Here is a 15,771-nt window from a genome sequence, read left to right as displayed (position 1 = left end):
TGTGGCTTTTTCGAGGGTAAAAGATAACTTTTCTGGAATATCTGTGGCTACACCTGCCCTTATCGGGCAGCGTGGGGATGCAGGACACAGGCCAGCTGGCACTTCCTGGTAGGGCGGGTGCAGGTCCTACTGGGAACCGTGCCTGGCCTGCCAAGGAGCACAGTGCTCAGTGGGGGTGTGTGTGGTACTTGGGGTGGGGCTGGCTCGAGTGAGATGTTTGGCTCTCTGGGAGCTGAACTTTGGGCTCCTGGGCACGTCCTCCAGAGGCCAGCTGGGAAGTTAAGGTGATAGCCTCTGTCCCCTTCTGTCCCGAGTCTGCATGTGCCCAGTCCCCCCCCCCCCCCCAGGACATCCCGTGGCAGCAGGTCTCCTGTGAGCCCCAGGTGTAGAGGGATGGGGGCCACCGACTCTGCACAGTCCTTCTTGGAAGGGATGTGCTATAGGGTGACAGCTATGCCTCCTCGTGGTGTGTTCCCCAGCCCCCAAATCCCGTCACTGCTGCAGCAGCACAGGGGACTTGGCACCCAGCCCTTTCAAGACCAGCTTTTTCTCAGCACGGTCTCCCTCTCCCCGTCTGAGCTCAGGGTGTTTCCACCCAAGGGGGGTGGACACTTTGGAGAGCCCCAGAGCGGGCTGGCCCCGGCTAGGCCGAGCCTGGGCACAGGGAGCTTGCTGGCTCTCGGGAAGCCTCTGCTTTGGGTGCGTGGGTGGGGCCTGCAAAGATGTCCTAGCTCTTCCAGGGGCCGGTGGGCCCCTGTGGCGCGTCAGCCTCCGGAGGACGGGAAGGGCCATGTCTACGAGCAGGTCTGCAGAGGGTGCCTCTGACCAATGGCCTGTCGCAGGCTGAGGGTGCCAGTTCATGTGCACACGGCTGCAGCTGTAAGAGCTGCGAATGTCTGCTGGCCCTTGTGCCAAGGGGCCACTGTGGGAGTCTTGGGTCCTGTGGTCAGTGCAGGCCAAGCCGTGTCCTGCAGTCCATGGCAGGCCAAAGGCATGGGTGTGGGGGACAGGCAGGGCTGGGGAACCCCAGGTGGAGGGGGCGCAGCAGGAAGACTCGCCGAAGCCAGCCTGGCCACGCAGCCTCCTTTCCCTAGGCAGCCATGCAACCCCCCACACAGCCCCACGAGAGATGGAAGGGGCGCGGTGGGGCCACAGCAAAGACGCTGAGGCCAGAGGCAAGCCACCTCATAGGCTAGGAGCGGGCCCAGGCCCACAGCCAGAGACAGAGCAAGTGCTCCTGCTTGTGCCGACCCTGGGTAAGAGCTGGATCCCCAAGTCCTTCCTGTCCTGGGGCTGCAGGCCTGCCTGTCACCCCCCAGGCTGCCTAGAGTGGCATCCCTGGGCTGAGCCGTGGGGCCCTGCAGGCAGTTGCAATGGGCCTCCTGCATGCAGCCTCTGCCACTCCAGCATGGCCCAGAGGGGGTCTGGACCCAGCTCGGTCTGCCCAGCAGTGCCTCTCAGGCGCCAAGGAAGACAGCGCTGAACTGGGAGCCGCTGCGCACGGTGATGGGGGAGCTGCTGGCGTTGTCCAGGAAGACGGAGGTGTACTGCCCCTTCTGCAGGAAGGATGGTAGTATCAGCTTGGACCTGCCCGCCACACACCCCCGAACCCAGCACCTCTGACCCCTTCTAGTGCTTTCTCTGTGAGGGAGCGAGCCCCCACTCAGGACCAGCAAGGGCTCAAGAGTCCAATGGCCTTCTCTGCTGCATGCGGGGCCTGGATGGCTATAAACTAGACTGTGAGGGTGGCCCCTGCCCCCCAGCCCAGCCACTGACCCGTCTAGAAAGGCCAGTGTGGGACCGACCAAGTACTCTGGCCTGGCTGTTCCAAATGTGAGCCACACACCAGCAAGATGCCCTGGGAACTCCCAGAACTGCAGACTTGGGGGACCCACCCAACCCTGGGTCACCACGAGCTGCCTGACTTCTCCCAGCACTCTGTGTGATGCCCGGGACAGACCAGACCACCGAGTGCCTTTCTGCAGCTGGGCCTCCACTCCTGACGCTGTGTGAGCCTGGGCAAGTTACTCACCCTTCTGTGCCTCGTTCCCGTTTGTAAATGGGAATAACGGTACTGCCTGCCTCAAAGCGCTATGACAGTGGGATCGGTCGTTTATGCAAAGCGCTCGGAACGGGGCCTGGCCCCGTGCTAGTTACACGCGAGCTGCCGTCCGCACTCCTGCACTGAGTTTTCATCTTTAGTGAGTCTCACCTTTGCGTCATTTCCTTGACTACTTGCCCAAACACCCACTGCCAGACAGACTGTCACTTAGGGTTTTGCGCAGAAAATAACTACATGCCCCGCCTCCTGCAGGGGCACCAGGCAGTGGCTGTGGGCCCAGGGGTCCCGAGGGAGGTCAGCCTCGGCCATGGAGCTGACCCTGTTCTGCCACCGGGAGCACCAGCCCTCAGTGTGGGACTCGGAAGGTCTTGAAATGCGCTGGGAGCCGCAGCGAGGACAGGTGGTCTGCAGGGGGATGGGTTTGGGGCAAGGAGACCTGGCCGTGGCCGGCTCTGCCTGGGCTGGCCTGACTGAGGGCTGTGGCGTGGTCCCAGACCTCCCCCAGCCTGGAGCCAGGGCTGCACCCAGAGCTCCTGAGCACCCACCAGCACCCCTCCCTGCCAGGTCACCCCGTGGCCACGCACCATGGTGTCCCCAGGCCCAGGCCCGCCCCCGCACCTGCAGGTACAGAACACCGTTGACCGAGATGGTGAAGAGCTCACTGTTGCGTGGCAGGCCCATGACGGTCTCCAGGGAGCTGTGGCCAAAGCAGAAAGGGTCAGCCCGAGCCCCCCACCCCAGATGCCACCAGCGTCACCCATAATGCAACGCGCTCACAATGGACACAGGGCCCAGCAGAGCGCCAAGGGGACAGTTGTCTTGGTCAGGTCTTCTGGTGGAGGCGGTATCTGAACTGGGTCCCCAAAAGGAGGTCAGTCTCCACAGAACCAAAGGTGTGCTGAGAGCTGGGAAAGGCAAGCGGGGGCGCAGGCCAGGGGCAGCTCTGCTGAGAACCCGCACTGCAGCGGCCACTGACCGCCGCAGCTGAGTGATGGGGCTGGGGGTCGGGGCAGGGGTGGGGGCGGGCAGCATGCTAGGAAGCAAGGTCAGGCCAACACAGACGGCTTTCAAATTGCAAAAAGAAGCCCTGCTGGTGTGGCTCAGTGGATTGAGTGCTGGCCTATGAATCAAAGGGCTGCCGGTTCAATTCCCAGTCAGGGCACATGCTTGGGTTGCGGGCCAGGTCCCCAGTTGGGGGCGCACAAGAGGCAATGGTGGGCGGGCTCTCACGTATCAATGGTCTCTTTTCCCCTCCCTTCCACTCTCTTTAAAAATAAAAAAACATCTTTAAAAGGAGTGAAAAGTTTTGAACTTCATTCCTTCATGCCTTCTGCTCTCGCCAGCACCTGCCTGGGTCTCGGTCTGGGTCTGGGTCTGTGCTGGCCTCTGAAGATAGAGGGAGCAGCCCCTGCCCTCTGTGACCAGATGCGAGGGGCAGGTGGGCGCGGTCCGGCGCGCATGCAGGGTGGAGACGTTCACAAGAGCGAGTGGAGAGGGGACGCACAGAGCGGTCAGGAAAGGGCTCTCTGAGGAGGTGACCCAGGCCTGGCTCTGGGGGCAGGGCAGAGCGTGCCCAGGGAGCATGGGGGTGTGCGTGGAAGCCTCCGGAGCGGTGGGGTCACCCGGGCCACAGTGGCGGTGGGGATGGGGGAAAGGGTCTCTCCAAGCCCAGGCAGGACACGGCTGGGGGCCCGTCGGGTAGCCACGTCCGGTGCCCGGGCTGCCTACCCCACCCCACCCCGCGCCCACTCACGCGTTGTGCTGGCACCGGGACTGGATGCAGATGAGCAGGCGCAGGCGGTCCCGGGGGCGCTGTGGTTCCGGCTTCCGCTGCTCGCGGAGGGCTTAGGAGAGGTAAGGGACAGTCACTGCGGGCGGGGAGCCGAGCCGAGGGCAGCCCGACAGCCCCCCACCCCCGCCTCGCCCCGGCGGCGGGCCTCACCCACGTGCAGCGTGGCGGCGAGCGCGTAGAAACCGGAGACGGGCACCCTGTACTGGCCGCTGGTCAGGTTCAGGCCGAGGCCGCGGTAGAAGGCTCCCTTGGCCTGGGGCTGCGGGGCGCACGCACGGTCACCGGGGCCCCGCCGCTCCCGTTCCCCGGCCGCCCGCCCGCCCGCCCGCCCGGACTCACCAGGTAGTAGACGCGGAGCTCGTGCAGCGAGCGCCGCTCCACCGACGCGTTCCGGCGCAGGCGGCAGTGGAAGGCGGCCTCCACGGTCCGCGCCCGCGAGGCCAGGGCCTGGGTCAGCAGGGCCGCCACGTCCCCGTCCGCCACCGCGTCCTCCTCCTGCTCCTCCTCCTCCTCCTCCTCCTCCGCCAGGGCAGGGCCGCGCTCCGCATCCTCGCGCTGCCGCTCCGCAGCGGCTGGCACAGAGCGGGTCTGGCTGCCACGTGCTGAGACCCCCCTGCCCTCCCTTCCGTGTCCCTCTTCCCCAGACCCGCACGGGAAACCCCTCCCAGGCTCCGGGACCCGCGGAAACTGCCCCTGACCCCGCGGCGGCTCTGGTTTCCCGTCCCGTTTGGCCCTGGGGAAGCTCGACACCCTCCCGCCCGCGTTCCAGCCTCACCTCCCCCCCCCCCCTTTCGCGCCGTCCTCTGTTCGCGGATGCATTGCGCCGGCCAGTGTGGTCCTGTCGGCCAGGCCCCGTCATTTTTGGCAGAAGCTGGGTGTAAATAGTTATTGCGGCTCTCCTGGAAATAGTACGTGAGCTGCCGCGTCTCAGTGAAGGTGACAGTGAATGGAAGGGGACGGCTCTGTCACTAGGCTCTGCATAGTAAGTAAATCACGGGAGCAGGGGTTACAGGGCGGGACACACCCAGGCTCCGCATTGCTGGCCCCCTCTGGCCTCCAGCTCTGACACCCAGCCTGCACCATCCCCCTTGCCCCGCTGGGCAGCCTCCTGGTGCCCTCCCAAGGGGACGGGACAGAGGCGATCGAAGGGAAGAAGTTGGGGGCGCAGCTGGGTGACCTGTGTTGACGGGGGCGGGCCTTAAAACTCCCTGAAGTTGCTCACTGCGGGGCCCAGAGGAGCACTCTGAAAGCTGAAGGAGCCCCCTGACCCTCCCTGGCCACCCCCACATGGGGGGTGTGGGTTCAGGTCTCCTGGCCTTCCCTGGAATCGCCTGACTTCCAGGTGGGGTGTGGGTGCTGGTCGCCAAGCACCCACTGAGATTTGAGCGGTCACGTCCACCTTTCCTGGCAGAGCACCCCCCCTTGCGGCACTCCTGCCCCCCACTCCTGCCTCTGAGCCAGGCACAGCGCACAGGCCTGGCATCGCTCCTCCAGGAGACCCGCCCCGGCGCCACTCCCAGCCGAGGCCGGCGCCCACGTGGTGCGCGCCCCTACCTTTCAGCAGCTGCTGCAGCTTCTTCTGTCGGTCTGCCAAGGCAGTGGTGCCCGGGGGGCTCTGGATGGCGAGAAACTCTGGGGGCTTCGGCTGGCCCAGCTGGAAGGGAAATGGCCGTGAGGACATCTGGATGCCAGGCTAGGAACCACGGTCGCCTGCCGCTAAGAGGCAAGCAAAAGGGGCTCCCACTGTGACCTCTGACCTCCAAGGTAGAGGTCAGCCTGGGGCCTCACTCTGCTGAGAAGACAGTGAGGGTCCATGCTTTGACAGCTGCCCTCCCAAGGCAGCCCAGGCCTCCCGTCCAGGAGCAGAGGGAAGAGAAAGGGGGTAGCCAGTGGGGCTGCCTAGCATCCCGGGGTGCAGGGTACACGGCAGGAACAGGCCACAAACTCAAGGTTGCCTGGGCCCCCGGGGTTGACGCCAGCTCTGCTTTCTGACCCCAGGCCGAGGGTGAGGGCCTGTGCTTGGTGAAGGGCTCAGGGCGTGCCAGGGCGCCAGCGAGGGGATTCAGGGCTAGGGTGGTGGGCTGGGGCTCAGGGAGGGCCAACGGGCGCACACACACTGGCGCGCACGTGCGGGGGGGGGGCACCCGCTCACCTTTGCCTTCCTGCTGTGGCGTCTGTCCTCCTTGTCACTGTGCCTGAGGAACCACAGCCAGGTGTCCCGGGGGTGCATGCTGAAGGGTTGCTGAGTGGTGGGCTCCTGGAACACAGCCGCCATCAGCCCCCTGTGGTCCCATCCTTGTCAACAGCGCGGCCCTGGCAGCACAGCGCCTGGTGATGACCCCTGGGGCATGGGCCGCACTGCCGCCCGGGCGCAGGCGGAGGAAGCTGGTGCAGAGCTCTGTAGCAGGCGGCCACTGCCCCTGCTGGGTCACAAGGCCTCTTCCAGCTCCCTCCGTAGCAGAGTTACTGGGACATCAACCACTGACACCCCCGGGTGCCCAGGGAGAGGCAACTGATTACCAGGGTCTCCAGCTATCACAGACCCCCCATCCCACCCCCATCCCCCAAAGTCCCAGGCTCAGCCCTTGGGCCAGGATGGTTGGGGGTCTGGCCGGCCTGGGACTGAGGTGTTGGGATTTAAGGCCTGGACACAGGGCGCAATGCTGCCCACCTTCCCCAGGACAGAGTCGGCTCCAGAAATACCCATCCCCCTGCATGCTGCATCCCAGCCAGTCAGGAGGCCGAAGGAGGTTCTGGGGGGGGCCCCTCCCAGGAGAGGCCTTTGGCCCGTGGGCAGCGGGCATCGGATGGGTGGTCCCGGCTCCAGGCAAGGCTGCCAGCTGGGAAGGAAGCTGGCCCAGCAGGGCTTTGACGAGGTCACGGGCACCGACCCCAGTGGCTGATGAAGGACCCAGGGGCTTAGAGCCAATCAGGTCCTTCCACCTGAGACAGACCTGGTGGTCGCGTGGCCGCTCTGCAGGACCCCGGACCTTCCTTCGGGGGCCACGCGCTGTGGTGGGGAAGAGGGCTTCTGTGGGAGGGGCCTCAGAGCACCCTGGGGCCACTGTCCCCTCTGGCACTTCCCCACGTGTCACTGGGCGGTGGGCCCTGCAAGGCGCCGACCTCTGGTAGGACGGGGGTCCCAGCTCACAGCCTCACGCTGCCCTCTGAGGACACCCATGGCAGGATTCTACGGGGGCTAGCCGACCTCACAGCTGCCCGGGGCCTGTGCATGGACTCGGACCCCCCGTTTGTGTGGGGGGAGCCAAAACAGGAGGCACCATGGTGGTCTGGGGACCTGCTGTGGTGCTGGTGGGTGTCAGGCAGCTGCCTCGGCTGACGAACGTCTCCAGCCTCGGGGGCTTTTGGGAAGAAGCTGGGGAGCCTCTGGTGCCACCTTGGCCCCCAAAGAGGGTCCAAGGCCAGAACGCCACCTGGAAGCACCCCAGCTCTCCCTGCGCTTCCTGGCAATGTATCCCCAGCAGCTAGGCCCTCGGGGGTGTGGCTGACTGGGAGGGGTCTGCCTGTGATTCTTGGGAAGTGCCTGAGGTGGCAGAGTGGCCTTCAGGGAGGCCCCTCCCAGGGAGCCGAAAGACCAGTGGCACCTGCCTGAGCCACCCCCCCCCACGGCTCCACCCTTTGTCCAGCCCATAATAAGTATCTTGATCATACAGACCCCAGAGCACCTTCCCACTGGTCTGAAAGTTCACACAGCACAGCCCCCCCAAGGGCTCCTCCGCGCCAACCCCTCCCCCCACCTCCCCCAATCTGACTCCCTCCACCCAGGCTGGGAAGGAAGGCAGAGCTAGAGAGGCTCCTTCAAGCCCATAAGTCACACATCTCTGGGGGGCCCGACCCCCCACTTCCTGCCCTAGACTTTGTCCCAGGAAATGCCACCACACAGATGAGGGGACAGTCACCTGCTCACACTTCTTTACAATGTCATGAGAAGCTATTCCCACTAACTTCCCAACTTCCTTCTGTCCCCAAAGTAATGGCGTTTTCCCCCTCGCCTAGTAGAGTTTTGCTTTAACGCCAAAGGAAACTACCCAGAAGCCAAGGTCAAGGCTGGCCTTTGTGGTACCCGGCCTGCAGGGGGGCGGCGTCCAGACCCTGCTGTCTCCCTGGCGCCCGAAAAGTTCAGCGTCCCTGTCCCTGCGTTAGCAAGGAGGACGCCGACGTCGGCCCGGTCCCTGCCCGCGCCGCCCATCACCCTCCTCCCTCGCGGTGCGCAGGACCTCGGGCAGGTGCAGACTCCGGGTGGGGAAACTGAGGCCCGAGGTCTCCGCAGCGCACCACCGCGGCGTCTTACCGGCGGACCGGCGTCATGCCCCGCGCGGCTCTCCAGGGCGCCCGCGGGCAGCTCCTTCCTGGGCAGCGGTTCCTGGCGGGCGCGGCTCCCCGCGGCAGCGCCCGGGTCCCGGGAGCCGAGGCCGGCGGCGGCGGCCGATAGGCCCGCGTAGAGGAGCAGCAGGCGGGCTCCGGCGAGGGCCATGTGCGCGGCGGGTCCCTCTCGGCTCCGGGCGCGGCGTCTCGGCCCCAGCGCTCTCCCGCTCCGCTACTTATAACGCGCTCGAATCCCCCGCCTCGCCCGCTGGCGTCCCTCCGGGCGCCCCCTCCCGGCTGGGCGCGTGCTGCCGAGGGGAAAGGGGGGCGCGGGGAGAGGCTGTGGGCGGCGCATGGCGGAGGGGCGGGTGCCGGGCGGGACGCCGGGGCTCCCGGGCCGGCGAGGGGTGCGCAGGGTGTCCGGCGCGTCCCTTCCGGCCGAGCGCGTCTCGGCCCCAACGCCGGCTCCGGGGTCCCTCCCCGCTACCGTCCAGCTCTTCTGTTTCTGGGAGCCCGTCCTCCCGACGCTGGGCCCTTCGCCCCGTTGACTTCCTTTTCCTCCGAAAAAACCAGGGCGCCCTCACCCTCAGGGCCCCCTTACCCCGAGGGCACGCACTCTCCTTTCTGGGTTGCCTTCTCCCCAAGTCTGGGGTGCCCTGAGCTCAGGATGCGTGGTTTTATTTTACTTTATTTATATTTATTTTTTATATTTTGCAGAGAGAGAAACATGGGTTTGCTGTTCCACGTGTTTGTGCGTTCATTGCTTGCTCGCTTATCTGGGCCCCGATGGGAGAGAGAACCCACAGCCTTGGGGCATCCCTATGCGGTGTAACCCACTGGGCCACCTGGCCAGCTGGGATGATGGGTTCTTCCCAGCTTGGGAGCACTGATGGGGGTGGACAAGACCTGGGCTGGGGTCCAGGGACTGCACCCCCTCTGCCCACCTGACAGGCACTCTGTAGGGACAGGTGGAGGGGCCGCTGCAGCGGAAGCTCCAGGTCCGTCCCTGAGAGGAGCTGGCCACCCACCCCCATCTTGGGCTCTTTGTTCTGTTACCTGCTATCCAGGTAAGAAATGTCTGAACCTGTAGAGAATTTTTATGAGTTTATTTGAGCCAAACTGAGGATGATACTGGGAAGATAAAATCTCAATGAACTGGAAAGAATGCTCTGGAAAATGGCAGTTTTACAGCTTATTGTATACAGAATCGAAGGAGATTTTAGAGGGCTGCATGAGATCCACAGGCGGCAGATTAGGAGCGTCAGGAGAAAATAAACTGGGGAGGTGTCTGGGACTGGAGAAGAACGAAGATGGGGAGGCCCCGCCTTCCTGTGCGGCGGCGGGTGCAGGACCGTTAGCAGCGGGCACTGCCGGCCCACGGGGATGGAATGTGGAGCAAGAGGACCTCGAGGGGGGCCTGAGGGGTCTGGGTCTGGAGAAGGAGAGGACCCTGACATTCCTGGGGTGTGTTATCCTAGATGCAAAAAGACAACGGACAGGCTCACTTAAGGCAAAGACTGACTTTTGTCTAGGAAGCCACAGGCCTAGGCTGTGACCTTGGCTTTTAATTAGAATTTTCATGTTCAGACCATCCTATGTGGTTACTTTTGGTCTCCGAGTTTCTAAGGGCCCACCATGCAGGTCTCCCCTGAGCTTGTCAGGTTTAGTATGTGGCCCCTTTTTTGCCTACACGCCCCCCTTTTGGCTATAAATAAATCTGAAGGACACTCGAATGACCAGCCACTTGGTTGGATAACGAGGTCCCGCGGTGCTAGGAACACTCACTCCCAGGAGTCTCAGAGTCAGCGTTTGTCTCGCTGAAGGATGGGCCATCGGAGATGGGGCACAACCGTAACCTTGGGTGGAAGCCAAGGTCAAATTTTGCTCAACAGGGAAAGGCAGGTAAATGGGAGGCTGTGAGGTCTCATCAGCCTTCATTAAGAAGCCCCCTTCGGCCCTGGCTGGTGTGGCTCAGTGGGTTGAGCGTCGGCCTGCGAGCTAAGTGTCGCTGGTTCGATCTTCCAGTCAGGGCACATCAGAGAAGGAAAACTCTGACTCCAAAAAACCTCCGCTGCCTTGCGGCATACCTCTTCAGGGGAAAGGCTAAGGGAGTAAACCCCGACAGAAAATCCGGAGCCGGAGTCCCTAAGGCGGTTTGACGTTGTAGTCAACACCGGCAACTCCTGCGGTGCACCTGAAGCCAAGCTGTATTGACTCCGTCTTTCCCTTGGACCCTTCAGCTGCGAAGAGAGGGGGGGTCTGCTGCATGGGCAACAGCAGACCCTCCATATCACCCTGCCCAGGCTCTGTAGCTTCAGCTTCACTGGAGAGTGCAGATAGACTCTTAAGAAGCTACACTATCGTCTCTCGAGACGGACGGCTGCCGACGACGACGACGACGACGTAGTCCCAATTTTTTTCCCCTTTGGTCCCCTCTGCCCAGTGCCCTCCTTCCCTCCAGCAATCCCACCCCCCTTAGTTCATGTCCATGGGTCGTGCATATAAGTTCTTTGGCTTCACCTTTTCCTATGTTATTCTTAACTCCCCCCTGTCTGTTTTGTACCAACTGATTATGCTTCTTAGTCCCTGCACCATTTCCCCATCTCTCCCCCTCCCTCCTCCCAGCTGATAACCCTCCAAATGATCCCCACACCTATGATTCTGTTCCTGTTCTGGTTGTCTGCTTAGTTGGACTTTGTTTTTATTTTTTAGATTCAGTTGCTGATAGTTGTGAGTTTGTTGTCATTTTAATGTTCATAATTCTGACCTTTTTCTCAAGTAAGTCCCTTTGACATTTCATATAATAATGGCTTGGTGATGATGAGCTCCTTTAGCTTTACCTTGTCTGGGAAGCACTTCATCTGCCCTTCCATTCTAAATGATAGCTTTGCTGGATAGAGTCATCCTGGTTGTAGGTCCTTGCCTTTCATCACATTGAATACTTCTCACCTGTCCCTTCTTGCCTGCAAAGTTTCTTTTGAGAAATCAGCTGATAGTCTTATAGGCACCCCTTTGTAGGGAACTCTCTGCATTTCTCTTATTGCTTTTAAGATTTTCTCTTTATCTTGAACCTTTGGCATTTTAATGATGATGTGTCTTGGTGTGGTCCTCCTTGGGTCTAGCTTGTTTGGGACTCTCTGTGCTTCCTGGACTGGTATCTCTATTTCCTTTGCCAAATTTGGGAACTTTTCCTTCATTATTTTTTCACATAAGCTTTCAATTTCTTGCTCTTCCTCTTCTCCTTCTGCTTCCCCTATGGTTCGGGTGTTGGCACTTTGAAAGTTGTCCCAGAGGTCCCTAAGCTTCTTCTCATTTTTTTCAATTCTTGTTTCCTCATTCTGGAATAGTTGACTGTTTTTTTCTTATGTTCCAATTCATTGATTTGAACCCTGATTTCCTTCCCTTCACCATTGGTTTTGTGTGGATTTTCCTTTGTTTCTTTTAGCATAGCCTTCACTGCTTCCCTTATGCGTTTGCTGTACTCAAGCATATCTGTCAAGTCTGTGAGCATCTTTATCACTAGTGTTTTGAACTCTACATCTGTTAGGTTGTCTATCTCCTCATTTGTTAGGTTGGCTATCTCCTCATCTGTGAGGTTGGCTATCTCCTTGTTGCTCAGTTCTCCCACTGGGACCTTGATTCATTCCCTCTTTTGGGCCATACTTCTGTGTCTCCTCATCTTGACAGGTTCCTCTGTTTGTTTGCCTCCATGTCCCAGGTAGAGCTGTTGCACCTGTTACGTTGTAAGGGGTGGAGCCTTAGGTATTTGTCAGTTCAGGGCATCCCGTTTCACCATGTTGTGGCGCTGTGTGTGGGGGAGGGGTCTGAGAGGGAACAATGCCGCTTGCTCAGCACTTTCCCCTTTTCCAGGCACTTCTCCCACTTCCGTATGGGACTGGCGCCTCTCTAGCTGCTGCCCCGGCCGTCGTTCCCAGAGTGGGTGGGTCTGTGGATGTTCTAGGACCATGGGGGCCCTTTAAATAAGCAGACTCTGCTGAGAGACCGGCAGTTTCTTCCTCCGCCCCAACCCCCACTGGTCTGCACAGTCAGAAGCAATGAGGCTTGATTCTCCCTGGTGCTGGGACCATGAGCTGCGTGGTCTGGTCTGATGCTGGGAGCGCTCCCCAGGTGTCCCTCCTGACTTCTTAAAATGTGTGACTGCTTTCCGCTGGCCTGCAGCTGCCACCGCTGCTGCCACCACCACACCGTGCCCTCTCCACCCCGGCTCCGCCCCTCCTACCTGTCTGGGTGAGTATTTCTTCTTTATATCTTTGTTTGTTGGACTTCCATTGCAGCTTGATTTTCTGGAACTTCTGGTTGTCTCTAGTTCTGAGGTAGTTGTATTCCTTCTTAGTTGCGGAGGGAGACACAGCGTGTCTGTCTACGCTTCCATCTTGGCCGAAATCACCAATTTAAAAAATCTTAAAGCAAAAGAAAAGCACGCTGGATCATTTCTAACCTGAAAGCTCTCAGGATCCAAGTTTCGCTCCCTGTCTCACTTTCCTGCGTTTGCACACTTACGTCACAGTGGCGGGCACACTGCGCACCTCTCTGGTTTCCGCAGCCTGAGCTGAGACGGTGGGGGGGGTGGTACTTAATGTGGCCCATCTGCATCCCATTGGAAGCACACAAGCATCGTTATTGTTTATTTGATTCCTGCTAGTGGTGCAATTGGGAGCTGTAACTTTAAGGTTCAGCTGGGGCCCAGGCTGTAAGAACACGGTGCTGTAAATTACAATAACCACCTAAAGATTTCCAGAGGTCAGGAGCACAGCAAGAGTTTCCTAAGCGGATCGCCTGCCCCTCTGCGGCTGTTACCGAGGGCCCCGTTTTACAGCCGCTCAGCTTCCGTCTGAATCAGCCGAGGCAGTCGTCCTTGTGGGGTTCGGGGCTACGCACTGTCCCATAACTGTGTTCTGGTGTTTGTCGGTGTAAGAAATGTCCCAACCTGTGGAGAATTTTTATGAGTTTATTTGAGCCAAACTGACGACAGCTGCTGGGAAGCAGAAATTCAACGGGTTGAGAAAAGGCTCCGGAGAAGGGCAGCTTTACAGCTTGTTTTATACGTCACAGCCACAGGAGGAGGCGGGCGTGAGGGTCCCGTGAAGGCCGTTGGTGGTACTTTAGGGAGGAAGCAAAGCGGGCGCTCTCTGGAACTGGATGACAAGTAAAAAGGATAGACACACACTTCTACACCGGAGGGTACAGGACAGGTAACGCAGCCCACGGGCCCGGTGTGCAAGGACGAGGTCACAGCGAGGGGTCTGGGGTCTCAGGCACACCGTGCTCTGGGGAGATCTGGGACAGGAACCGACTTTGACCTTTCAAAGGTATGTTGTCTTAGAGGCAAAAAGACAATGGATTCATCCGCTCAGTTAAGGTCAAGATTGACCTTTGTCAAGGAAGCCACAGGCACGACTACCGGCTGTGACTCACTCTTACTTGGGAACGTTGGTGCTCAGACCATTGTGTGGTTCCCTGTGGTCTCTGAGTGTGTCGGGCCACTGCGCGGGCCTCCCCTGAGCTCGTCAGGGTTGGTGTGTGGCCCCTTCTTCGTCCACACCTCTATACATAAAATTTCTTTCTCAGGATTCCTGTTTCTGTATTCTTCTACAACTTCCTTTGTCCTTCTTAGTTTTCTCCTTTGACTTTCAGAAATAATCAAATGTTAGGACAAGGACTCATCTCAAAAACACACACAACCCTTACCCTCCTTTTGCAATGACGTTCCTTCTAAATTTTCCCAAGAGGAACCATCAAAAGAGCATTATTGATAATACAAAAGTTATATGCCATCAGCACGTACTAACAGTTGGACTCTATATACAAGATGGGAGAAAAGCCCACAGAACCAGCATAATTATTATTATGACCGATATTATTAGCAGACAGGTGAAGATAATCAAACAAATGGCTTTTTTAAGGTGTGCAGGCCCCATCAATGTCTTTCTATGGCTCTGTCTCTGATGTCGGCGGCTTCTCAACCCCAAGAAATCTTTGATCTTCGCTGTCAGCAGAGGCAAGTGTCGGAGACGGGGAGACGTTGATTTGTGGGCGGGCACCCGATAAGGTCCTTTCCAATGAGGTCGGAGAGAGTCTTCAATGGATGTCTTTTCCAAAGGACAAAAATCTCTTGCTTGTAAGCCGTGGTCTTTGAAGTCTTCATGTGCTGGGAGTGCGCTGTGAAATGAATCATCTACCAACTTACCCATTTCTTTAAGGAAGTCCTGGGTCATAATGCAGAAAGGCTCCTTTTGGTAAGGTTGGTTCCTATGCCCCCGCCCCCCCCCCCCTTCAGCTGCACACGCTGACCCGCGAGTGCTTTCTAAGCAGAAAGGCCATGTTTACCAGGGTGGCGGACCTCAGGCTGAGGAGCACTCCCAGGAGAGCTTTTAGCTGAGGGAGAGTGAAAGCATCCGAAAATGCGCCAAGCTGGGCTGTAACTGGGCCCCCACTGAGCAACCCCCCCGCCCCCCCCAATCCAGAGGCCTGGGGCGCGACGCTGCAGACTAGGCCACGTGGCACGCGCGGGTGCGTTATCTGCCCAGCCACGACGTAACCCAGACGGAGTTCCCCAACTGGGCATTCTTGTTTTCAAAATCAGTGGACCTACTACTGAGAGTACTGTTGCCCCCCTGCAAGGGAATGCCTCAGCCTGGCAGCACAGCACACAAATCCTAACAAACGCTTATTTGTATCCTTGAGATGCTGCCATCGGGGTGGATGCAATGACCATACCGCCACTGGACAGGCGCCCGTGGTGGGCTTTTCCAGGGCTGCGCAGTATTTCGGACAGACAGAACGCCTGCTGTGCGCCTGGCGAGCTCAGGGAAGAGGTTTCCCGTGATATGGTTCACTCTGTGAGCTCATCAATGACTCAGCTTAGCCCACGTCAAAGGACAGGTGGCTGGGCCCCCACAGGTACGACTGGGTTCTGCTGGAGTGTAGCCACAGCTGTCTGCCGGCCGAAGGTCCCCCCGTTTGCCGCCACATCCTCTTGCCGTCTCCCGCGGCTTCCCACTGGAACTGCCATGACAGCCTTTTACTGGTTTAGTGGGAAGCAGGGGACAGTGTGGTTGGCAGCGTGTGGCTGTCAAATGCTGCCTCTCTTGCTGCCGCATCAGCTGAATGATTTCCTTTGGCTTCCAGAGGCGGCTTCAGATGTCCTGGCCTTTGGATAATTGCCTATTGTCTAGGTTGGGGAGGGACATCTAATAATGTGGCAATCGGCTTTCCCCTCTTCCTAGGTTCCCCTGAGGATGTGAAGAAGCCTGCTGCTTCCAAATTTTACTTTTCTTTTAGATCTGCAGAGTCTGAACAATTTCTAGGGACACGTGCAGTGGGGTGAAGGGTGCTGTTCATGGGTTGAGCCCCAAGGGGCTGTCACCTCCCGGGTGGCTTCTGCCATCTTAGGAGTCTTGGCTTCCCTCCTGGCTGCCCAGGGCAACTGTGAGGACTCGGTGTGCAGGGGACCAGCCTTGCTGTGTGTGGCCCCGGGCGCGTCAGCTGTTGAATCACAGTTCTGTTGGAGTTCCCTAGGGGACCCCGCTCATCTTGAGGGTCAGGTACCCTCCGTTACTTCCATGCGGAC

The 15,771-nt window shown here is 59.5% G+C and overlaps 1 protein-coding gene across 1 annotated transcript; it reads right to left on the bottom strand.

Moving 5' to 3' along the window:
- Window positions 1–428: 428 nt before the first annotated feature.
- ERFE (erythroferrone) lies at window positions 429–8,364 on the bottom strand. Its single transcript, XM_090269725.1, has 8 exons — window positions 8,167–8,364; window positions 6,007–6,111; window positions 5,409–5,508; window positions 4,194–4,426; window positions 4,005–4,113; window positions 3,816–3,906; window positions 2,681–2,759; window positions 429–1,556 (listed from the first exon to the last, which is right to left on the bottom strand). Exons 1-8 carry the CDS (start codon window positions 8,347–8,349, stop codon window positions 1,458–1,460), a joined length of 999 nt encoding a protein of 332 aa, XP_090125851.1. The 5' UTR covers window positions 8,350–8,364; the 3' UTR covers window positions 429–1,457.
- Window positions 8,365–15,771: the final 7,407 nt, after the last annotated feature.

The sequence above is a fragment of the Furipterus horrens genome, unplaced genomic scaffold (genome assembly GCF_987537825.1).
Source record: "Furipterus horrens unplaced genomic scaffold, mFurHor1.1.pri manual_scaffold_1, whole genome shotgun sequence".
NCBI lineage: Eukaryota > Metazoa > Chordata > Mammalia > Chiroptera > Furipteridae > Furipterus > Furipterus horrens.
Note: the sequence above shows the minus strand (reverse complement) of the source record. Positions and strands in the feature narration are given on the sequence as shown.